Raw genomic sequence first — 24,375 nt, forward strand, 5'->3', positions numbered from 1 at the left:
CACAAGTTATTACCTCTTCTACGTTTCATTAGATTTGCTGAGAATAAATAGCTTAGCTTTAATTTGTATCAATAACATTTTATGTTATACACAATGTGGTCATTGTTCATCATAATTCTATATTACTGTTTAAAAAAAGTGAAGAGATTTAACCGTTTACCTAAAATTTGGCTAAAAGTCAAGTCAGGGAAAACATTTAGAGAAAATTATAATTAAACTACTTGTCTTACATACCGGCCAGAAAAGTAGCGCTTTTTCTGGACCAATCACTAAGCGAAGTAGAGCAAAACTGATGCAATCATGGACTACTTTCGACATTACTCTGAACGTTAAAACAAATGAGCATTCAAGTTTAAGCATTCAACACTCGTCAAAAGATACAGGAGAAGTCAAGTAAATTGGGTAAGTATTAGAACTAGAGGAAAGATGATCTTGGAGTACAATTTAACAACATTTTAGTCAAATTAGCGCGTCGTTTATATCCATGGTATCATAGGGAAAGAAAAAGAAAGATTCCGACAAATCTTCCTAAAGCTCTTCGCAGTTATCGACGTCTGATTCGCCATTGTTAAATAAATTTTGCAAAACTGAAACTTTCCTCGTGTCCTGGTTCCACCTTACAGTGGTCATTTATTTCCTTTTGTGGTAAAACTTCCTTATCGCCCGCTTCTTTTCTTTTCTTTAAACGATATCGTTTGTTTTTGAACCAGTTCTAAAGACAAAAACAAACGGGGCATCAGTATCAGAAAAAGTAAACGTTGAATTTTTTCCGATAAATACCTGCAGCGCCGTCTTTTGAATACCCAAAGTCTCGGCCATCTGTGCCTGCTCAATGGACTCAAGGTATGGCGACAGATGAAACACTTGCTCCAAAATTTGTTTTTGATGAGAATTAAACCTCGATCGCGGTTTTCCACTTGGCTTAAGACTACAGCCTGGCTTGGTACCTACGACTGAATTTGAATAGAAATCAAGTCAACCAAAATTTTTCCATGCAGATTTTAATTCGATTCGATGCGATAATTTAATGATCATGTTAAATTATTGGACGTGTTCGATAACTCAAGAAGCAGAGAGTTTTGACTTCCGCTAAATATATAGATGTCCTCTTCTTTTTTTTTTGGTAAATATCCGCTTTATGGGGACTGCTACACCACATTGTGTAAATCTACTTTTACAATTTCATCAGCCAACATTTTTCCTTCCATTGCGACAATTTCTTCGACAAAGGATGAAGTTGACATTTTTAAACTTAACCAAACCGTCTCCCTGTGGTGATGGCTGATTCCAATTCATTTGCTTTACAGCTATGTAAAGTTATTTCGTACCATATCTTAATTCCAAAAATATAAATGTAAACATTTGCTGATTCGTTGATTTTTGTTGTGAGGTCTCATATAGCTAATTAATCGCTAATTTGCAGCTAATTGTTTTTATTCGTTAGGTCAGCCACTCAACTTAACAATGACATTTTAACTGCTGGACATAACAACATACATTATTTCATATGAAGTATGTACCAATCGTATTGGATAATTTACCTGTTACATAACACTCAGCGAAGCACCAATTACCTCGAATAATAAGGAATGGGTTAATTAGACTTTAATCAGCCTTAATTACCTAATTACCTACCTCTTCGTTTTGCAAACAAAAATTAAAATATACATAACAATGATTGCAATAATATGGCCATAACAATATTAAAACGAATGTGTAAACACGATATATTTGTCTGAAATGATAGCATTGTTGGCAAAGGGATCCAGTCTGAACTAAGTCTAATTACGTTTTAAAACCACGATTTCGGAAATCTTTGGTACTTTGGGTCTCTCGAACCTGTCTGATACCAAAACATTGGTTGGTTACCCTGTAAATTCGTTGTTTTGATCTGAATTCTTGACGTTTGTTTTTCACTTTCAAAATCCTTCGTAATTAATCAAAATTGTTATTATTAGCACCATTGAATCAGGTGTTAATTATGGATATTTCATTTAGTTTCGTTTATTACGTAAAATCACGGCACAAACTGATAAAGATGAATAACTATGCGATATGTAAATGACCGATCATGTTGCTTGTTTTTTTGCTTACCGTCAATGCTGCGATAACCAATTTTTATCCAAGAAGAAACTGATTCATCTCACAAGTTAGAAAGCTTTTAGCGTTCATTTCGTCAACATATTTCCGAAAAAGATGTGCTGAGATCAGATTGTAATATCCGTGGCTGAGAAACCAACTGTTTTTTAATAATAATTCGCTTATTGACTTCAAAATTGATTAAATGACGTATTGCTGTTTTAATGATGTCATTATACATGCAGAACAGATATTCACTCGGTTTCAATGACGCTTCAACCTTACGCTAGAAAATCAATCCCTAAGCGAATAGCGCACTATTTATTTTCAAAACAAATACCTGGGTACGTCATTATTTTGCTTAAATCAGCCACTGCACCACTGTGCAATTTCAAAACATCTCTCTCCAAGCAATTATAGGGAGCACACCAACTCTCAATTTTAAAATTCCGAAACAGTTATTTTTTTGTCGCAATGGCAGAATTATTTGAACCAGTACCAGAAAATGGTAGAGATTCACATGCAATTGACGTCGATCCGTTCAACCCGCTGAATCCGTTACCGCCGAGATCCCTTTTCTGGTAAGTGCAGAATCCACGGCAAGCTTACTCTAAAGTGTTGCCTGCCAACGAATATTCTGTTGCTCACATTCAATTGCTTGAGCTTGTGTTTGAAAAAATATGAAGTATGAGCCAAAACTTCAGATCAAACAAGGTGGACGTCGCATCAAAGCAACAAGCTGAATTAACTTGTTGCGTTTATTACAACGTTTTTTGGTTGTTTGAATGATTGTTGTATTTTCAAGATGTTTTCAAAAAACCAAAAACTTTCTCTCTTAGTATAAGTGAGGGGATTTCTGCCTCCCTGTGATTCCCTCATAAACACGACCAAAACGGTCGTGTCTTGTATCTTAAAAAAAGTAAACTTTAAGTACGGCTATTTTTCCAAACGTGGGGAAATTCGTTATCGTCAAACATGATAATGAAGGACGAGGTTAACCTGGAAACTAGAAATACCCTTGTTTTTAAAATGATTGAAAACTTACTTTAGATTCTAAGGTGTATTTCACCTATAAATCCATAGGCAAAGAAGCGCATGGCGGTGAGAGAATTTATTTGCATCCGCCATGACCTCATCTCGAATATTATGCGCGATTTCGGAAGCTACTGGGTTGATTCTTTTCTTTCGCCTCGGGGTAACATTTTCTTTCTCTTTTTCTAGAGCCTGTCCTCCACAAAACAAAGAAATACCCACAGATGTGACTTATTATCTACCCTAAGCAAGTTAACCCCTTAACTCCCAGATGTAAAAAATCCATCCACGAAAAAAGAGACTAGAGTCCAAACTTTGTAGAAAATACGTATCAAACTTTTTAAATGAACCACAATATTTAGCTAAAATAAAAACTCCGAAACGTCTTAAAATTCCAAACAAAGGAGTAACAAATTTACGCGAACGAAAGCTCAAAAACAACAAACTAAACTCCGCAAAAACAAAAAGTACGCGAAAAATGTCCACGTCAGTTTTCCAATGTCAAAGTTGGAGTTCTTTGACATGATTGGCTAATTTGTGAAATCATGTGCGCTGCACGTGAATGTAAGAGGAAGAGAAAAATTGTAACTTTAAATTTAAAAACGAAAGATTTTCTAATCCAGAGGTGATTAACACGTAACGTCTCTTTATAATATTCAGACATCATCCAGTAAAAAGGTAATGAAAATACTCAAATAAACCAAATTCTAGTATCTAACTCAAAGGAAATGTGTGGTTACAGGAAGAATAACCGATAAGATCTTGATAGTTAAATGGTTAACTGCAGAATTTATCAACACAGGCGATACAGCTCAAGTAGCTGATGTAAACAGCCAGGCCTCTGCACCGAAGTCTTACCCACGACTGCGAACACGAGGGAGGCTGACAGATTATCAGAAAAACGTGTTGGAGCGAATGTTTGCTAGATCACCGTACCTGACTTCCAACCAGTGTATGGAGGTAGCTGCTGTGTTGGGGATACCAAAACCAGCTTTGCAGGTAAGATTTTAAAAAATGTAACCCCAGGAGGAGCCAGTTGAGAAATATGCTTTATTTTAACGTTAATGTTGTTGCGAACGGTGACAACCTGTAAAATCAAAACTTTTAATACAAACTCCTTCAAGAAGGCTTCGAGAAAATTCTAACTGAATGTTTACAATAAAGTGACGCTTCAAAATCGAGAAAAAAAAGTGAATGAAATAAACAGGCTTTAGCTTGGCGGTTCAAGAATGTTTCCCTGCACATGCTCAAAATCTAGGATTTCCCGTATGTCCCGCATGGGAACCCAGGCGACAGCCGTGTGTTGAACAGATGCAACATCGCAACTAAACGTCCTAGAAATTCCAGAAAATAATCGTTAACAGTCATTTCCCACGACACGTGAAATATTACAACGGTCAATTAGAATGACCGAATTTCTGAAAAAGTTAAGCCAAAGTGTAGGCCCGTCCAAGCAACCAGGCCCTTATATCAGTAAATCCAGAATAGGCTTCTGGGTAAATAGCGCCGTGCTTTACCTCTGTATGTTTCGTTCTAGAATTGGTTCAAGAACAAACGGTACGCATGAAGCTGAGAAGGAGTCTCAGAAGAACGTTGCAAGGTGTATCACTCCAGCTCTCATGGTACACTGCATTCAAATTCAGGTCATGTACAAAATATTTGCGTGGAGGCTCCACGAAGTCTACAGTTTCCCTACAGTAACAACATTCCTCAAAATTGTGAGCAAAGCAATTCCTTTCTTTCAGCTGCTGCAAGCTCAGCTATGTATAACTAAGTTCCAGGGATAATTTCTCCCATCTCCATCGGATTTCTCTACAAAAGCACGTAAAAATTAATCGTCCGTTTATCATACCAACGCTCTTACTTCCTCCTTCTTTACAATAGAAGTGTTAAACCTGTTGCATTTATTAGTTTTCGCTGTTCAGTATCTCTTTTCGGAAGGGGGAAGTAATTACTTTTAAAATAAGAAAACTAAGGTTATTACTATTATACTTTACAAAACTCGTAATTACAAAGTATCGTATTCCTCGAATAAGACCAGGGTACCGCTTTAAAACTTCGGCAAAAAGTAGAGGCGCTTATTGAAAGGTGGGCACTTAATCGTGGGGGACGCCTTTAGGGGATATAAAAAGGACCAAAAAAAAGATAACGCACGTTAAGGAAACTCTTGTTAAAACATGAAGACGAAAACGGACTGGAGCGGAAAAGATAAACTATCTTTCCGCACTGATTCACTGATGGTGGAAGTTGAAAAGTTTAAAACAAAGTGGCCAAGCGAAAACAGGTTTTCCTTGGATACCCGCAATATAAGAAAGGGAACGGTGGGTGGGAGGAGGGGGGGTAAAGGGCGTCGTTTAGTTTTTATGCAGCTTGCAGGTTGACGTCGTTCAATAATCTCTTTATCCCATCGGGGTTTGATTATATACAGTTTCATTAATCAAAACAGGAACTTATATCCCGTGTGAGAAAGGAGTAATGGTTTCACAGTTCACCTGCCTTTTTGTGCTTGTGCATTTTATTTACTATATTTTGGGTTATTCAGTAATTTTTGTGCTAAGGATGGATCCTCAACGTACTGTCTTTAGAAAACTTTGTTCCTGAGAATTCTTTTCGAGTGATATGTAAATTCAGGGGCAGTACAAGTCACTAACCTTATATCGAGTACATTCATTAGGTCAATCATTTATGATTTAATTTGTTTATTTATCTATGTTTACCATTTTTATTTTCAAAGTAGCATCTTATTTGTATCAACATATATTTAACGTTACATATCCAGAGTAAATAACAAAAATTAAAGTTGGACGTTGGAGTTTAAGAACAGTAACCTTCCTGTTAGGCGGAGTGGGGATAGAATAAATTTCGTCAGCAAAGGCTTGAAAAACAGGCATGTCTGTCGATGATGTCTTTGGGTTGCTGCTTTCAATAACATTAAACAAATACAAAAAATAAGGTCCTCATGTGCTCGGACTCAAATTTTGAAAAAACAGCGTGCCCCTTTGAATTCATCCCTACTTTTTGCACTTTCTTCTCACATCTGATAAATCCTCTCCAGTCCCCTACTCCCCTAGGTTCCTATCCCTTGGCTTTTTATTTAAAACCTAGAAAAAAGGAAAATGCACGCGAAAGATCAAGAAAACCTGCAGGTCGTTCTAATGATGGATATTTCAGCTCGCTATCTTATTTTATGGGAAATTCCAAATATGATCGAACTGTGTGGTAAAAGCCTTCTCTTTTACAGGCAAACCGGACAACGCAAACTTGAGGCATCACTTCTAAGCAGGAGGATACAGGACACCTGGGGCGAAGAGGTAGAGGGAGTGAGTAGAAGGGGTGTGGGAAAGAGACGCGGAAGACGCAGGACTACAGTAAGCAAGGATTTGTGCGCACTGGGACCTTTGTCCCTTTCCGCACATCCCACCTTATCAAAAGGACAAAGCTTTTAAGCTTACTTAGATTATTCTGACCACGGTTTGAGTGTTGGAAATTGTGTCAAATAAACTCTAACAAAAATAACATATTCAGAAAAGAAACAATGGATATTCCAAATCCAATCCAAAATGTGAAATCACGTGTGTCTTAATTTCTATCATGGCTAAATTCTCTTCCTATTATTCGATAGATTCTCCCCAAACATATTTTATAGTATAATATTATAGCATAGTAGCATAACCTTGAGGCGTTAAAGCACCTGTTTCATGAAAATTCTTCTCATTTGCTATTGACGAACTCATTCTAAAAAAAAGTTGTGGTGCCTGAGCGAAGAGAGGCGCATATTGCCTTCTCCGAATAAATGTCTGCTTCGAGCTTAAAGCTAATTCTTTAAAGCAACGATGGCACCTAATCATTACAAAATGAAGGGGTTAAATTTATAATGAAAACTGTGCTGCTACTGTGTCGGAGGGTATTTAAAAAATACATGGTTTAATCAGATGATTTGATAAAGTAAATTGGCCACCGCAGACTTTCTTGAGCTTTAAGAAAATTACCCAATTATTTGAGTCTTACGCATTACTCTTTGCATTGGTTTATAAACAACATCGAATAAGTTGAAAAAAAAGCCGAGCGGTCATATCGAATCTTTGTCTTGTCTTTTTTCCGCTAGCATTTCTTGAGAAGTTATTTAAAAACCCCCTCAATAATCCGGGCTTACACCACATTTTTTGTTCAGATGTGTTGGATTACAAATATTTTGTTGATACGCGGAGTGTTGGACACCAAACCAAAAGGTGTTCTCCTTTGATTAAAAAGGAGTGTCGACCAATCACGATGTCTATTTACTCATTCACAACTTGTCAGTTGACATCATACTTCATAATTAGCCAATCAGACGCCGTTCTATGATTCTGTGGGTGCGATGTGATTTTTTGAATTAATCGAGTCCGAGTCCAATTCATCAGATTTTGTAGAAGGAAACAAAGTTGGAGTCGAAAGGAAACAGAAAAGAGATTGGTGAGTACGGTCCAATTTCTTTCATCTACAATCGCTTCTCCTAGATTGTTCATTAAAATAAGGGAGGAGGCAGTGTTTACGCCGTTTTTCCATTTTGTTTATACCATAACTGAGTTAAACAATGTCTGTAGCTGAAAGAAATCAGTTTCAAAAGAGGCTTTAAAAATATATGGAATCCTTCAATCTCCTGTTTCTCCAGCTTTGTCAAAAAATGACTTTGCTCTCTGATACGAAATCAAGACTCAAATTACATTGGTCACAACACAAACTTTTTTTAGACATTTATTTACTAGGAAATTCTCATCCCCATTGTTACGGCTTTCTTGATTCATTAATAAGCATGCTAAGTCTAGGAAACATTTCCAAACATTGATCAGGACTTATATTTCAGTTCTCTCACTCATGTAAATGTGTAGATGTGATAATTCTAGAATACGTGTATAGCCACGTTTATTTATTATAATGAAGAGATATCATTCCATGGTACCAATCTATGACACTCCTTAAACAAAAGCACTTTCCACCTTTAAAAAATAAGGAAACTGTGGAATGTATTACTACTCTTCCAAAATGCTATCTAAATAATAATCAGCTAAAAATCTAGTGAGGTATGTAGCTGTCGTAATCTATCAAGTTCTACACTCTGAGTTGCTTATTAAGTAGGTTTCGCCGACAGTAGGCCTGTGTGGAGGAAAGGTTTGTGGTGCGTTCTGTATAGAATTTTCATGAGAAAAAAAAATCGCGTTTGCTCTTTGGGGACTCAACCTCAGAACTTCCGAACTCGCAATATGATGCTATACCTCTTACGTTCACAGAACACTTTCCGGTGTAGCCTCGATCACGAGATCGCAGTTTCGTGATTCGAATTCCGTTCAGGGAACCTAAACCTTTTTACCCCTACCACAACCCAATGGACAATATGTTCGAATTTCTTTCTGCACTATGACGATCAACTTCATAATGTATTTTAGAAATGTCGAAAAGTAGCTGAATCTTTCAAAAATTAACACGTGTATCAGTCCTTTCCGTTTCCTTTAATCCAAGTGGAGAAGCATGAGGCGCGCGCGCGATAGTGGGGCGATTTTATCTTGGACTCGCTTTAGAGCTTCCAAGTGTGCGATTTCGGCCTTGTTGATGAAGGAAACGGGAAAATCGCCACGAGGGGCTGACGGAAATCGAGTCGTTGGAGATTGTACCTTAGAATTTATCTAATTGTCAATTCCGTACCAGGCATTATGCCTGATAGACATGATGAAATCAGCTGTGATGCGGTGCCTTGTGGCCAGTGGCTGTTCTTTGCTGTGGTGGATTCCAGGGCTCTTAGTACACTGGAAATAAACACAAATCTAAACAAAACCCAGCCCAGTGCTGTGCACAGACAAGGGTCAGTGTTCAGAGCCAAATCAGATGAAGTGACCACAGGATAAGGCCAGCAAAGGTTATAACTTTACTTTCGAAATTATGTTCAAGGACAGTCAATCTATAAGGCTTTCCAGTTAAAGCAGTTAATTTGTTGTTTGTTTTTTGTTTTGTGCTTTTAGAAACAGCCAGGTGTCTACTACCCCGGCTATGGACATTTCGCATACCCCTGGCCATATGGAAAATATCCCTCTGGCTACCCCACTACCCCTACCCATAATCAACCCCCCATGATACCCGTCACTGCGCCTGTAGTAGTAAACCCAGCTTTACATCCAGCAGTGCACCAGGCCCCGCTACTGTTCACTATCAATACCCCTACAAGTACCCATACCCTACCTTACCCCTACTGGATACAATTACTGGAATTACAAACTGCGGATACCCGGCTGTACGAACCCATGTTGAGCCCAAGGAAAACCAAACTGCAGAAAGAAATCCAAAGAGGGTAATGAAGGACAAGAAGATCAAAAAAGAGTACCGTCAGTAACGGAAATGAATCAAGCTGTTGTTCTTGATTTGATAAGAGTTTGTGCTTGAATAAACAGGCTATGAAGGTGGGAAAATGTGGACTCTTGCTGCATGACAGGGGTTAAAACGAATGGAGAAATGATCTTAACGGCTAACTTTTATCACTCTCTTTTTTTTTCAAAATAATGACAAAAGTAAAACCAATTATATGCCAGTGCATTCTGAACAACAGAGGAAGAGAGCTCATGATTCTAATGATTGTTTCGTCTTAACCATAGGCGGGCGCTGGGAAATCGTCTTCGGATATTTTTTTCTTTTCTCGAATTAAATAAAAAGTATCAAGTTTTGCAATTGCTGGGAATGGAAACCCTTCCCGCATTGGGCAGGTGAAAAGTGCTTGGACTGGAACACCAGTGCCTATGTTCTGCACGAAAGATAGCCTTTTTGTAGAATAATATAAACAGTAAATAGTCCTCTTTCTTCAATTTTCTCCCCGCTAAGCTCTCACTGCAACAGGAAACATTTCTACTCTGCATGACAATTTTGGTCGGTTATTTATCTAAACCAAACCAAGGTTTATTCCAATCAGTGGGCTTCAGGATTTCTCGATAAGAAGATTTATTTAATTAAATAAAAGTCCTTCCACTGTTAGCTTTCGGCCCTACTGACACTGTTCACAAAGTAACGTTCAGAGTAAAGGTTCAGCCAAATTGAGGATTTGTTAAATAACAGCTAAACTTTGTTTAAATAATAAGCCCTTAGGGTTTGAGTCTCACAAAAACGGATTACAATTTGTTCACTGCCGCTAGTTTCATCAATATTTAGGCTCCTTCCTTTTGATTGTCGAGAGCTACCGTATCACGCTTTAATGATGTGATGCAAGCTACCATTCTTGCCATCGGCTCTCATTTACAAGCTCAGTTGAAGGCCACACGATATTGGAAACTGATATTTATTATTTTTTTCAATGTATCAAACAGAAATAATTTCAATACAAGTTTTTGTTCCTCAGGAAGTCAGGGCTGAAAACATGAAATCAAAAATCCAAACCACTGGTCTGCTATTCTGCCCACAGGGCACGTCATCGATCTAAAACTCTCTTCTCCAGATTTCAAACGCTCTATTTACAGCAAGCAGGAGCGCAAGCCGGGGCACAAACTGGCATAGGTGGTGGTGGAGGGGGAGGAATGTACACAGGTGGTGGAGTGCAGCATGGCTGAGGGCAAATCTTCATACAATGATGGATACAGATGGGGGGACAAGGCGGTGGGGGTGGAGCGGGTAGACCGGGGCATCCGGGTGCTCCGGGAGGTCCCATTGGTCCCATTGGTCCCATACATCCTGGACTACCGGGGAATCCACGACATCCGGGAAGTCCAGGTGGTCCCATGCACCCTGGTTGTCCTGGGGGTCCTGGTTGTGGGCACGGCACAGGAACGGGGACGGGACATGGTGGTGGTGGAGGGGGTGGGGGTGGGGCACAACACGTTGGTTCACAGGCTGGAGCACACATGGATGGACATCCATAACCACAGGGGCTGGCCTCTCGCTTTTCTTTATCTTCTGTACAGAAAATACGATTAATACTGTGATTTAAACAGACTAAACGGAGCAATGCTAGGGTCAACTTCTAATCGTTCATAAATTAATAAAGACAATATATAGCATTAGTTTGCTTTAGGATAATTAGTCATTGCGAAGGGACAGGACGTAAGCATCGTGTAAGCAAACGTTTTCATCTTAAAGGTGGTGTCAACAGGTAGGACGTTTAATTTTTTTTATCATAAACAAAGCGATTTTTTTGTTCCTTTCCACGGGTAAGAAACAGAAACACGATTGGAATATTTTGAGACAAAAACTATGACGTTGTGACACAAAATCACCGTAAAAAGTATCCTCATGTTTCGGATTCCTTTAAGTACAGTTACAAATATTGATATCCTTAGAAAAGCAACGAAATATCTCTTACCGAATGATTTTCCACATACTAATGCCACAAGGCAAGATGCAATTAAAATTCTTAGACCCATATCTGTAAAAGAAATGATAAAAGCTTTGTTATTCATCGTGCAAATAAGAATACACAGTTCATGCATAAAATGGCACTAAACCGTAAATACCTTTGAGATTAAACGTCAAGGGATTCCCGGAGTTAGAAAAAAAATTATGCACAAGTGGTTCAAATCGTTGTTCTAGGTATGAACAAGGAAAAAAAATAACAAGTTCGGATATCTCATGCGTGAGAACAGTATCATAGTATTCGTTGCTACAGAATTAAAAAAGCTTATTGTAGTGTAGAAGAATTCGGGATACACGTGGATTGAAAAAAAATAATAAACAATTGGTGTGCGCGTTTTTTTGAGTCTCATTTTGCGGAAATGCTGTTACAGGTGAAGTGCACAAGTTCGAGAGAGAACGCTCTGAAAAAAAGAGTATGCCAGTTTGTTTATCATTATGAATAAAATTAACAAAACATTTCATCTGCTTATTATTTGTTTAGAACTTAAAAGTATTCTTGTATGAATAAATCAAAGTTCATTTTCGTATTTCTTAGCACATTTTTCACAACAAAGATATATAAATGTATTGCTGGTGTTCTTTCTATAGAAAACAGATTTGCCTTTCGTGAATCAATAACTAAATTAACACCTGTGAACAGCTTGAAATTAGCGAGACTAATTACAAATTCAGCTTATTATTCGTTTTTCTCGTAAAAATAATACAAAACCCTTTCCTTTATGTAAGCTGTGAAAATAAACTGGGAAATATTAACATACGATTCTACTGATTGCGTAGAGGTTTAAATTCATGCAGTCAATGATGGCGAAACAAGGAAGGGATGTTCTAGAAGAACATTTGAAAATTCTCAGAACTGATGTTTAAACGATTGTTTTGAATTGGTGAGGAAAATGGCTCTTTCAATATACAGTCCTAGATAATTTTTGGTTATCACGGAAAACGAAATCACATCTTTGTGGCAAATCTTTGGGCCTTATTATCCTCTCCAAAGGCCTTCGAGGACACTCTACGATTACACATTTCAATTTCTCTTTCTTCAGTTCATTAACTCGAGTTTGCTATTATTTTCTAATCAAGCTTGGCTTTGAGAACTTGCCCACACTTTTCACGAAAAGCCATAAAATAGAATTCTATGGGTTTCCTTTGACTTTTCTCTAAACTATAATCACACTTAAGTGCACATTTCGTCATACAAGGCTAAAACTTTTGCTTTTTAAAATTGACTTTTAAGAATTGACAGAAATTCATTAAGAGTTGTATTTAGTTTCGGGCTTCGGAAACAGAGATCAGCCACGTTATGACGCTGTTACTAATCAATTAGCGCCGAGACTAAACAAAAACTTAAAAGCTAAAAGCTAAAAGCTTTGTTTATAGATATGAGGGCTAAAATACACACGTTTGGCTGACGCCATTCGACAGGTAGTTGTAGATTGTCTTTACACTCCTCTGAATACAGATTTTTAAAGGTAAATCTATAAACTAGGATGCATCATCTCCTCACCTGTAATCTCGGATATTCTCTATCTTCTCACGGAAAAAAATCGTTTTAGATCTGAGTCTTTCACAGTCTGCTTTTGTTCCTATTTTTGTCCTTTTATAAATGATGCATTATGTTTTACAAGGAATTACTTAATCCAGCTGCTCGGTAAATATCACGCTTGGTTGGTCGCTGTTTGACAGTTATTACTCAACTCAGACATCCCACATGTTATGAAATGTGGGTTTTTGTCAATAATTTGCTTGACTTGACAGTAGGAGACAAAATATTTGATCTAGCCCGTTGACGAAATGCGAAAGAGCATATGTCAGTAAATCCTCTTTTGCCATTTGCTTCTATGGCAATGTGGGTTAATAATTGATTCCCTGGGCTTCCATTCAAGAAACTGCGCTTCATTTGAGCGTTTCTTTAATCACTAGAAAATTTATCCAAAATCTGGTTATAATTTCATGTCAATCAAGATACAGTTTCCTTATTCTCTGAGCATCTTTTCTTTTTTGTTTCATGGGCTCACTGAAGGAGCCAATCACAAAAAGAATCCGTGGGTTTGAGTTACATGACGTAATCTCTTTGACAAGCCCACCTCCCCTGCGCAGGTCATGTTTGTACGCTGTCCGCCTCCAATAAATATCTGATAATGCAGGACTCTGCTACTGTCATTTCAGGGGCATAACAGGACTTGACCTTTCGTCCATAACTCTTTTCAAGACTCCAAAAACATAAAGAGGTAAGATCATCAAAAGGGTTCTCTTATGTTGGGATTAAGTCGCCAGCTACGCACAAGAGGTAAACGGTGTACTTAACGTTTTTTTTTGTTCGTAAATTTGAATAAAGGGGGAGTTTTTTTCGCTCAGTTGGGTTTTACAGGTGACCTTCTTTAACCTCACTGGCAATAACCTTCCCTCTAACAATGTAGAAGTGTCAGTTTGCATCGGAAAAATTTTCGAAACCTGTTAGGATATGGAAGCTACTGATCTTTAAATGATCTTGAAATAGTGTCAAGTTGACCTCTTTCTCCAAAAAAAATGGAAAGAAAAAATAAAACTAAAATAAGATTTAAAGGCAAGGAGCATTAGATACGATCGTTCTTGCTGATTACAAACATTTTTGAAGGAGGTAAGCCTAATTTTAGCTAGATGAAGATAAATTTAAAATAACAGCAAATAAAATTTTATACGGTAATTAGTGATGTGCAATAGAGTTTTTCAGGGATCGTTTCACAGTCTGTTTTTACATTCCTCTTCAGTTCACAACTGGTCATGTTAAGATTTACACTTGCCTGCTTATTCTTCTTTATTGCTTCGCTGGAAGCAAGAAAAGGTTAGTTATTCTGTTTATCTTAGTCTGATAAATGTATACATTTCTATTTGTGTTCCCAACTGGAAAGGCTACAATGGTATCATGGTATACATTGTCATTTGATGTTTTAAAACTGGTATGTTGGAACAATATAAATATGACTTAAGATTTTCTGTGTTGATTATTGGTTTTTTTCGCCGTAAAACAGTGAAGCGTCTTGTCGACATCAAAGATATAAGCAAAAATAATCCACTGGTTTAGATAGATCGGAAAATAGAATAAGCTCGTTAAGTTAGCATATATTTTCTCGTACCTGAACAGGAACAAAAGGTTCCAGTTATTTGACTAAATATTTTCCTTTGATAAACCCTCAGTGTGCCTTAGAATTACCTCTACATGTTAAATTTCTATGTATTCGCCGAATACTTTTCAGGGGATCGTGATAGGTAAAGTTATTTAAAACCTGAGGTGATAAAAAATGAATACAGCTTCTTTGTAACAATAAAATCGAAACAAACAGGTGTTTTGCTTGTGCTAAATACTGGTACGACAGCTAAGAAAAATAAGCGTAGGACTGAAACCAACCTCAAAAAAGATAGCAGAAAGACATTGCATGCATTGAACAAATGGAAAATTGCCCTAAACTACCTCCTGAAATTTCATTTCAGAATTTTACATTACATACATAGTAACAATTTCAAATATATTTTTACGATTTTCTAAATGTAAGGGTCAATAAAAACAAAATAATAAACAGGGGCGGAAAAATGAGATTATTATCTTCGCTTGTTTAGCAAAAACTGTCATCGTGGATTTAGAATTTTTTTACTTCTCGGATTATAGTTTGCAAATACAGAGTATTTTAAAGCAACATGGACGAGTCGAGAAGGATTATTAAGGATTACTACTTCGTAGTAAGAGGTCTGTCTTTCAATGATTTGACCCAAATGATTATTCAACGCCTGCCCTACTAAATGAAAGTAAACGACGAAAACCCTGAGGAAACTCACATAGATCTACTCAGAGCATCGAGCATAGAAAATTATTGAAACAGACTCTGAAGGGAAAGAAAAGTCCAATATCACTAGAACATTTTTGATGTATTTGCCAACAAATCTATTTGTTAATTACCAGCAAGATTTCACAAATGATAACGAGCTTACAAGCTTTGAACTGTTCGCCACAACACAGCGGTCAAACACTGCGCATGCACGAGAGTTTGAAGACAATAAGAGAGATTCCGAACGCGTGTCCAGTGTAAAGTAAGGAAAAGAAGATTAAATCCCAACTATTCCCATGCATAAAACAAATGAGATAAGGATTTTTGAGATTAAATCTTGGCTTTATTTTGCTGTGTGATATCCCAACTGTTTTTAACGCGGACGCTTTGTTTCGGCGATAAAGGAAAATGATGAAACCTTTCTTCTACTCCGGCTGCACAATCTACTGTTCGTTATAAACATAGACCTGTGATCGTCACAAATATCTTGTGTGGCTCTGGTTCTTCCTTTTTTGACACATTTCCCTCGGTATTTACCGGCAACTCCATCATGAACACAACAAAGAATAATTACAGCCAGCACGCCCAAGTTTACGGACGACTTCATCACGCCGCAATGCAAAGTGTAGAAAAAGTACGAGTGTAAACTAACACTTGGTGGGTAAAGTCCAGAACACCAATGTGTATGCGTCTCGGCCTTGGAAACTTCTAACTTTAGAAACTGCAAAAAACTACGTCTTACTTTGATTTTCCATGTTTGCAAGAGCAAATCATCCATCACTGTGCGCATGTGCAATTTGACCGCTGTGTTGTTCACCACGCTCTCCAGCGATCCTAAGTAACCTAGCCTAAACTGTTCCATTGTTCCGAGCGAGTGAGGTCACTGTGGTTGAAAACTACCCAGACTATCTTTGATAAAGAGAAAGCATGCAAGGTTTTCTTGGAATACATATTTGATCCAGCTGCCTTTTCACCTTCTTCAAAAGACTATCAATCCCTTATAACATGGAGGTTACTACCTAAACGCAAGAGAAATAGTTTCTGTTCCAATGGCGTTGTTTGAATACATTGTGAAACAAAAAGACAGTTGCGTTAAAGTCAGTGTCCTTTCTAATCAGCTAAAATATTTCTCCGTGTACTGAGGGCTTACACCATAGAATCTTTCTTCATGGAATCATACTGAAGCACAGTCTTACTGACACTGTCACTGTCTGTTTTAAAATGATCTGCTCCTGCCATGAAAACATTTTCTACCTTTTGAGAAAGCTGCCACCGTAATTTATATGGCAAAAATTATAAATTCCTGTTGGCGTACTTAAATATGCTTTTAACCTTAATTTCACAGTTACAGAAGCTTACTTGCATCATGGAAAGATTGTCAAAATAACAAAAGAAGTGGAAGACGAGCCAGGTAAGCATAAAAAAGGTTATCAAAATACTTTTCTGTCTCTTTTCTGGCTGTCTGTGGTCATAAAAAAATCGATATAAGCACTTTCTTCTACAGTATGACTAGCAAGGATGCACTTATACTTGTAAGCCGAAGGCATGAAAGAAACATCGTCCGTTCCAATGTATATAAATTATTTGGAGGTAACGACACTGTCCTCATTTTGAGGTTCCAATGAAAGACCGAGACAATCAAAAGCTGTCTGCTAAAAATTCGGCAACCTGATTGCTCAAAAATGTCGTAACGAAGTCCTAATGCCTCTGTTTCCATCTCCTGACGATTTGTTTGGACAAACAGAGGCTACATAAAAAGTCATTCTTGAAGCAGACAAATAATTTTTGCGATAACCAAAGAAGCATATGTTTATGACCTGCTTGTTATGGCTTTGCATGCACGGCAAAGTTATTGATTTGGTATCGTCCAAAATCGAAATTTTGACACATTTGAATAGTCTTGATCCGCAGTAAGAAATAAATTCTTAGATCGATATTCAATTGTAAGTGGGAGATAAAATTGTATGGTTTCTTACTGACTGAAAGCTGTTCTCTTTTAATTTTCGATTATCAACAGAGACAGTAGAGAAGCGTAATGCTAATCCGTGTGGTTACGGATGTCCGGCTTTATGTGCTCCTACATGCAACCCATCGTGTTGTGCCCCTCCGCCGCCGCCGCCACCACCACCACCTCCACCACCACCCCCGTGCCCCGTACCTTGCCCCATGCCAGGACCCCCTGGACAACCTGGATGCATGGGACCACCCGGACTTCCCGGATGTCGAGGATTTCCTGGTCTTCCCGGATGCATGGGACCAATGGGACCGATGGGACCTCCTGGTTCACCTGGATGCCCCGGTCTGCCCGCACCGCCGCCACTACAATGTCCACCCATCTGCATCCATTACTGCATGAGAATCTGTCCACAGCAGTGCTGCACAGCCCCACCTCCACCAATTATGCTTCCCCCACCACCCCCTCCTCCTATGCCCATGCCATTCTGTGCACCTTCGTGTGCACCAGCATGTTGTAGGGGCAAAGTAAAAAAATCTTAAAATTGACGGGAAAGATGAAGACGAGCAATACTGGAACACTTACAAGTGCACTACTAAACCAAATATGTAAAGAAACATTTTCACCGTGGGTTTGGGGACAGTGGGCACTGAGTGCATACTGAGGAAAGGCAATGCAAGTGAACGCTTTTGTACATGACAACTAGTTTATCAAAACTCGCCGTAGAAAAATAAAGATTTATTTTAGCTACTTGTTTTGTCAGTTACTAGATTTGATCTTGAAGAGTTGAGCCATCTAGAAAATTGGAGAATCTAACCAACAGTGTCGAGAAGGAACCCCCTGAGGATGATTAACAAGTTAATGTAAGTGGGATGTTTAAACGTCGGAAATTCCTTGACATTTGGTTCGACGATCATTTATGAAATACTTTATTTTAAATTAAAAAATTTCGGACCAATGTCAATATCGAAGCCACTGTGTACCTACCCCTCGATCTCCTCACGCGGTAACAGTCAGCTGATAACAAGTTGGGGTTAATGTAGGGCTAGGGGAGGGGTCGGTGTGCAGTTGGTCAGAGATCGACATTGATCCCAAATTTCATCATAATTGCGGACTAACGTGACTACACTTGATGTGACTGAACATATTTCAACCTTATTGAAATACATTGAAATACGAATATACAAAAGTACAACAAAGAAGCTTTTAATTGTCAAAATTGCATCGCATTTTCTACGCAAATCGCTATTCACAGCTAAATGACAAAATTACAAAAATACTATTTGCTGAGAGCATTGATTCACAAAATTTCGATACTTTTATAATTCCCAGAGTCATCCAAAAGCATTCTCAACTATTCTTGTCACGAGGCATGATAGTCTTTCAAACTCTTTTTACACTAGAAAATATTGGAAAACTTACAACTCGAAACTGGTGACACAATGGACTCTAATTCATAGAAAGGCTTGATACATGTCTACACACGTTCATTTGACGTTACAAAAATAGCTATATATTACTTGTCGACTCTAAGATGTGCTTTTTTACACAGTAACATAATAAATCTTTTATAAGATTTGTATAATAACAGTTAAAACAAATATATTTCTAGATGCAGAAAAATCTAAAATTGAAAAGCGCAATAAATCTCTCTCCAGGAGAGATGAAGTGTTATACTCGTTCGAACTGGAACTAAGTATTCTTATGGCGATTGTTCACAACAGAATTAACTTGGAAAAAAACTTCTAAAGTGCGAATTCTTTTCACTCAAAGGTTAAAACTCTGATCATAGTTTATCCTCTTTTACACATAACAATGTTATGATATTTCATTCTATAACGCCCAATCCCTGACATAAATGTTATTGTTCGCTGCGCCTTCAGAACCACTTGAAAGGCCATTCCAAGGACCCTTAAAAAAAAGACAAACCACAGTGTAAATGGAATGAATAAATAGATAAGCGCCTACTATCTACAGTCAACCCTATCCCATCCTCAAGAGAAGAAGAGTCACTAAATGTATGAGATACTATACGTTATACGACGTGTTTAATAAATATGACACAACAGTACAGAGTATCAGGTTTACCCTACACCTCTGCGAAGGAAATATCGAGTTTATTACTCGACCAGTTAGGAAATTCTCATATTAGCCTCGGACGAAGAACCTGCTCTTTTTTCTAAACCTTTAATTGGTCAACCATACCGAAGCGAACCTCGCTTTCATTCCGTAACAGAACCAAAACGGATATACGCATTGAAATAAAGAGGTCCAGAAACTAGGCAGCTATCTGTCACAGGATACTTGGAGAGTACTCGACATGGGGAGAGTGAAGACTTGGAATTTTAGGTAGAGTTAATAATCTTAGCTTAGTCGAACAGAGCATGTTAGATTTAAAAATGTAGGGAAAATTGTACAATGTTCTTTTTTTAATTTTACAATTAAATTAATTGCTGTAATTTTTTATATTATAATGGGTTTAAAATATGAAACGTTTGTTGATAACAGCCGTGATCGTGATCGTGATCGTGATCGTATTTAAAGTTTTATTAACGTTACTTACTTGACACGTAATTGTTAGCTCTCAGTCGAACCGCTGAGATCTTCAAAAGACTTCTGAATTAGTGGAGTAAGAGGAAGAAGAAGTTAAGGGAAGTTTATATCTTAAGTTTTTCAAACGACAATGACATCAACAGCTGGTATTGCTTTTATAAGGTTGGCTTTACTCTATATTATAACATCCTTTTCCAAGAATTCTTAATTTAAAAAGTTTCCAAGAGTAGCACATGATGCACATATATACAAAAACATTTAAAGCTCTCTTAAAGGTCAAAACTTTGAATTACAATCAACTTTTTATACCCACCTTTTGTAAGAAGTTCAGGATTAACCTTTTTCATCTTTTCCTCTCTTTACTGTTAGTTAAGTCTTTTTCATTGTTTTAACAAGAAACCTTTACTTCGCTTACGGGAAAAACTGCTCTAGCAGGGTATGTTTCACGGAGTGTCCAGTATCAAAATCTATTAGCGCATATACTCTCAAGGTAACTTTTTTTCCTCATACTAACCACATTTTCAAGAAATTCATCAAAAACGAGATCATCATACGAAGGTTCCAAGTTTTGGATGGATCCTCTGGCCTGCACAGCCTGGGAATGCTGTTGACCCACTCTCGAAAGCTGTTCCATAGCGCGATTAGCAGCTCCCAGTCCGTTGGCGACCTCACGGAAAGACGCAGATGGTGGAGTTGCCCTTAATCGTCTGCCTGGAATGGTGAAGTCTTCGTCGATTGTTTCAAAAAAATCGGCTCCAGATTTCCGAGTGGGGCGATATTTTTTAACTCTTACAGGAGTACCTCCCGGTAGATCATCATCACGTCGCCTATGAAAAATAGACGGGTAATCATATTAACATCAACTAGAACCGCAAACTGACACCTTTTTTTTTTTTTTTTTTCCTTAGGGAGGGAGGCGTTACCTTCTTGCTGTAACGGGAAATTAACGAGACTGGTTCCACAAGATCTAAAAAAATGTTCTCAAATAAACAAATAAACAACTTCTCACCTCCTTCGGCAGCAGCAAATCATGACGATCAGTAAAACGAACAACAAGATCCCACAAAATGAGGCAAGGACAATCACTAATAACCACATATTGACTGAAAGAAAGAGTGATGCATAGAATCAACTCATGGCACTCATAAAAACAAAGGTTTTCCATGAGACCTTGTGACTTCTGGAAATAACAGCAGACTTTAAATCATATTCTATCGATGGAACACAAAATTCTACCTGAGCCTACGGGAGGAGAACTGGTCAGCTCTGCTCCTAATTCACATCGGTCGCCATAGAAACCTCGTGGACATCTGAGTTAAAAGAAATAGATTTACAAGCTAAAAAAACGTTACTCTGGCAAAATCGTATCACTTTCATTAAGATAGTATTACGAATTGTTCAGAAATAGAGTTAAAAGGAATCACTACTTTCAGTGAACAGCTTGCGAAAGAGTCTCAATTGAATATGATATTTCATTTCGTGCCTCAAAAGTGCGACGTGGAGTTTCTAGACCAATCACAGACCTTTTTAACGTAAATTCAAAGCCATTTTTGGTTACTTTGTGACCTTAAAATTTGTAAAAAAAGCAGAATCATAGGAATTTATGGTTACATTCTCACGGAGTAGAAAAGGAAACAGATCTTGTATTACTTATTAAAGTTACATGTATTGCAGTCCAACTTCAATATCCATTCAAAATGATATGTTCTTAAACTTGATTTGAAATGAGGCGAGTAATTGATCCAAAAACGCATATCTTGGTGACTGCAGTTTTTCTAAAGGTTATGCCCTGCTCAACTAGTGCCATCCTACCTGCAAATGTTTCCCACTGTCGAAATAATACACGTTCCTCCATTTTCACAGTGATTAGTAGGACATCCCGCTGTAAGGAAAGACGAGAAAGTAATCCTCACTAAGATCTCAGCGAGGCTAAGTTTGAAGGTCAATACAGCTAACAACCAGAGTATAATAATAATTTATTGCACGATTTTAAAAATGTGTGATGTGGAAGAACCTCATTGACTCAAACTTAGTTAAACGTAATTTCCAGAAAATTTACTCAAGAAAAAAACGATTTTTAGTTATCATCTCTCCAAATTGTGTTTGGGTCCTTTTGTAAAGTAAAGCTTCAAGGTTTCTACTTCATTTAAAACGTAGCAAGGTACTCAATGGGAAAAAAGATCAATATTACTGTAACTTACAACTCCATGATATACAAAGTATTTACCAAAGCAATATGTTCCATTTCCAAAGTAATTCATTTCTTCGTTACAGATGCATCTAAACGCAGAGCCTGTTAACGAGTAGCACGTGGCATTCGGATGACAGTTGTGGGTTCCCGACGTACAGGTATTGATCACTAAAATTACAAAAAATGAAACCATTATGAGTGAAATTGTTGTATCTGAAAAATTTACATCCCTCATAGATGCGTGGGCATGTCCTTAATATCCAAATTTAACTCAAGAAATGATGAATCAGAGGAATTATTGGTTGAATAAAATAATTACCAATCTAATCAACTACCAGAAAAAGGTTTTTGAAGGTGAAAAAAAGGAATTTGAAACTGTTATCGAGTATCATGAAACTCAAATTTTTCATTTCACTAACCAGTCAAAATAGGTTTGTAAAGACATACATATACAGACAATTTAACTGGGCGTGAAATTGTGCCTAATACAGGCGCCAATGCGACTAAATTTTTCACTTTGGCGACCAAATCCTGAAAATTAGTCGCCAAATTGGCGACCAGAATGTTTCCTCATAACCTTACCTAGAGATATAGTGAATTATTAAGATTTGCAAAGACAAATCCGCGGCAAACTTCCTCGTTAAGTTTGTTTCCAAAACGTAGCACATGCATCTCGATCGATAACTAGACGCCATCTTGGATTTAGGTGAGCTTAAACGTTGCATATCATCCATCCTAGTGTCCACTTTGTGGCAAGTTAAAGATCTTTTCCCTAACTTAATTTCTGGAACGATGACAGCGTAAAAAAGGTTTTGTTTGTCTTTGAAAATGGCGACCAACTTTTTTTGAATTGGCTACCAATTTGAAGAATTTAGGAGCCAAGTGGCTATTAGAAAAAAATTAATTTCACGCCCTGAATTAAAAAGTTATCAAAAAGGAGATTGGCCCGATTAGGGCTTGCATTTCTGTCTACTGAAATAATTGGATCGCCCTGTGCTGGGATGACTTAGTACAGGTTGAAGTGTGTTTTGAAGGTTGCTTAACTTAACAGGTGTAAGCACCTTTCTACCTATTTTCCTACCAAAGGCAACATAGCATCAAGTACATAGTTGAAACTTATGTTACAATCTTCTTTCATTAGCAAAAAAACTAGATATAAAATAAAACTATTGTTCCTTGACAACGACATACCGTTACACGTAACACCATCGCCGGAGTATCCCTCTTTGCAAGTGCACTGGTATGATCCAAATGTGTTAAGACACGTGACTCCAGGACTATTGAAGTTGCAGTTATGTAGCGATGTATTTGTACATTCATCAATATCTAAGTAAGAATAAATACATGTAAATCTCTGTTTGTTTGTCTGTCTGTCTGTCTGTCTTTCTGCCGGTCTGTCTTTCCGTGTGTCTGTCTGTCTACCTGCCTGTTTGTCTGCCTGTCTGTCTTTCTGTCTGTCTGTCAGTTTCTCTGTTGTCTGCCTGTTTTTCTATCTGTTTGTCTTCCTTTTGTCTTCCTTACCTTGACACGTTTTGCCATTTCCAGCATAGCCCACTTTACAAAAGCACTCAAATGATCCCACTGTGTTTTTGCAGATAGCATTTTGGTCACAATCATTTGTTTTCTCATCTAGACATTCGTTATAATCTAAAATAAAAAATAACTAACTCAGTGTGGAAAGATTGGCGTTCACGGGCAGTCACTGAAATGTGGTTATATAATTGACAGTAACAAGCAACACTACACTACAGATGTCAATCAACTCTGCACTGACTCTGACGTATACATTAGAATGAAATGGTTGACTCGAGTTTTTATTCTTAGCTCACCCTCTACAAAAAGAGTCTCTATATCCACTCTGAACGCCCTAAAGGTCGAAGTATTCCGCGTGTTGTTGACGCCTTCTGTTAAAATCCTTCTTGCTGTAGGAAGAACAGTGTCATTTTTGGTTGGTTCAAAGTGGATCAGATAGTCAGCCACCACGCTACCATTTCTGAAGAAGAAGTTCGAAGGAGTCAAATGCAAAAACTTAATCTTCATTCAAACGATAAAAATCTACCAGTGAGTTGAATATTTTCCATGATAGTCATACTCTTTTTCGTGGAATGTTAATGATATACACTGCCATCGATGTATTTACATGCTTATTTGATAGAAGGAGAATATTTTTTTGACTGAAAAGGAAAATCTAAACTGGACATGATAAGAACGCAAGAGAACATCGGGAAACTTCAATCTTTAAATGACAAATGAGGTTTTTTCTCAAGATATTTAACGTCTTTCAACGCTCAAGAAACAATCATCTTTTTTCACTCTATTAAAACAGGCATGTTTTTCGTAGTTTTTCATTGAACTATTGCATCTTCCATAAAAACGTAAGGCTATTTGCCACCTAAATTTCACTCTAA

General features: G+C 37.6%; 3 protein-coding genes across 5 annotated transcripts in view; 1 reads left to right on the top strand and 2 right to left on the bottom strand.

Moving 5' to 3' along the window:
- Positions 1–10,391: 10,391 nt before the first annotated feature.
- Positions 10,392–13,260, bottom strand: LOC131791744 (cuticle collagen 34). Of its 2 annotated transcripts, none has more exons than XM_059109125.2 (3): positions 12,974–13,260; positions 11,423–11,485; positions 10,392–11,013 (listed from the first exon to the last, which is right to left on the bottom strand). In XM_059109125.2, exons 2-3 carry the CDS (start codon positions 11,481–11,483, stop codon positions 10,574–10,576), a joined length of 501 nt encoding a protein of 166 aa, XP_058965108.1. In that variant the 5' UTR covers positions 11,484–11,485; positions 12,974–13,260; the 3' UTR covers positions 10,392–10,573. The 2 variants fall into 2 exon arrangements, with proteins under 2 accessions (XP_058965108.1, XP_058965107.1); XM_059109124.2 differs by having other exon boundaries at positions 10,392–11,016; positions 12,974–13,252.
- Positions 13,261–13,563: 303 nt separating this feature from the next.
- Positions 13,564–17,956, top strand: LOC131791723 (cuticle collagen 14-like). 2 transcript variants are annotated; one of them, XM_059109101.2, is made up of 4 exons: positions 13,564–13,697; positions 14,217–14,290; positions 16,615–16,680; positions 17,287–17,956. In XM_059109101.2, the coding sequence occupies exons 2-4, from the start codon at positions 14,230–14,232 to the stop codon at positions 17,763–17,765; spliced, it is 606 nt and encodes a 201-aa protein (XP_058965084.1). In that variant the 5' UTR covers positions 13,564–13,697; positions 14,217–14,229; the 3' UTR covers positions 17,766–17,956. The 2 variants fall into 2 exon arrangements, with proteins under 2 accessions (XP_058965084.1, XP_058965086.1); XM_059109103.2 differs by lacking the exon at positions 13,564–13,697 and adding an exon at positions 13,949–14,086.
- Positions 17,957–18,471: 515 nt separating this feature from the next.
- The window catches only part of LOC136283650 (pneumococcal serine-rich repeat protein-like), a 33,352-nt gene continuing 27,448 nt past the window's right edge, over positions 18,472–24,375 (bottom strand). The window contains exons 8-16 of the mRNA XM_066172839.1: positions 23,797–23,960; positions 23,489–23,614; positions 23,159–23,293; positions 22,004–22,135; positions 21,589–21,658; positions 21,013–21,086; positions 20,786–20,879; positions 20,291–20,603; positions 18,472–19,134 (exon numbers count right to left, since the gene is read on the bottom strand). Of these exons, the coding sequence (XP_066028936.1) occupies positions 19,057–19,134; positions 20,291–20,603; positions 20,786–20,879; positions 21,013–21,086; positions 21,589–21,658; positions 22,004–22,135; positions 23,159–23,293; positions 23,489–23,614; positions 23,797–23,960 (1,186 nt within the window). The 3' untranslated portion in view covers positions 18,472–19,056. The remainder of the gene's footprint in view (positions 19,135–20,290; positions 20,604–20,785; positions 20,880–21,012; positions 21,087–21,588; positions 21,659–22,003; positions 22,136–23,158; positions 23,294–23,488; positions 23,615–23,796; positions 23,961–24,375) is intronic.

The sequence above is a fragment of the Pocillopora verrucosa genome, chromosome 10 (assembly GCF_036669915.1).
Source record: "Pocillopora verrucosa isolate sample1 chromosome 10, ASM3666991v2, whole genome shotgun sequence".
NCBI classification, from domain to species: Eukaryota; Metazoa; Cnidaria; class Anthozoa; order Scleractinia; family Pocilloporidae; genus Pocillopora; species Pocillopora verrucosa.

Coding starts and splice junctions, on each gene's coding strand:
- LOC131791744 (XM_059109124.2), bottom strand. CDS start 11,483: ATGGGTCTAAGAATTTTAATTGCATCTTGCCTTGTGGCATTAGTATGT. Junction 11,017..11,422: donor AGTATGTGGAAAATCATTCG/GTAAGAGATATT, acceptor TTTTCTGTACAG/AAGATAAAGAAAAGCGAGAG.
- LOC131791723 (XM_059109101.2), top strand. CDS start 14,230: ATGTTAAGATTTACACTTGCCTGCTTATTCTTCTTTATTGCTTCGCTG. Junction 14,291..16,614: donor TTCGCTGGAAGCAAGAAAAG/GTTAGTTATTCT, acceptor TTAATTTCACAG/TTACAGAAGCTTACTTGCAT. Junction 16,681..17,286: donor AGAAGTGGAAGACGAGCCAG/GTAAGCATAAAA, acceptor GATTATCAACAG/AGACAGTAGAGAAGCGTAAT.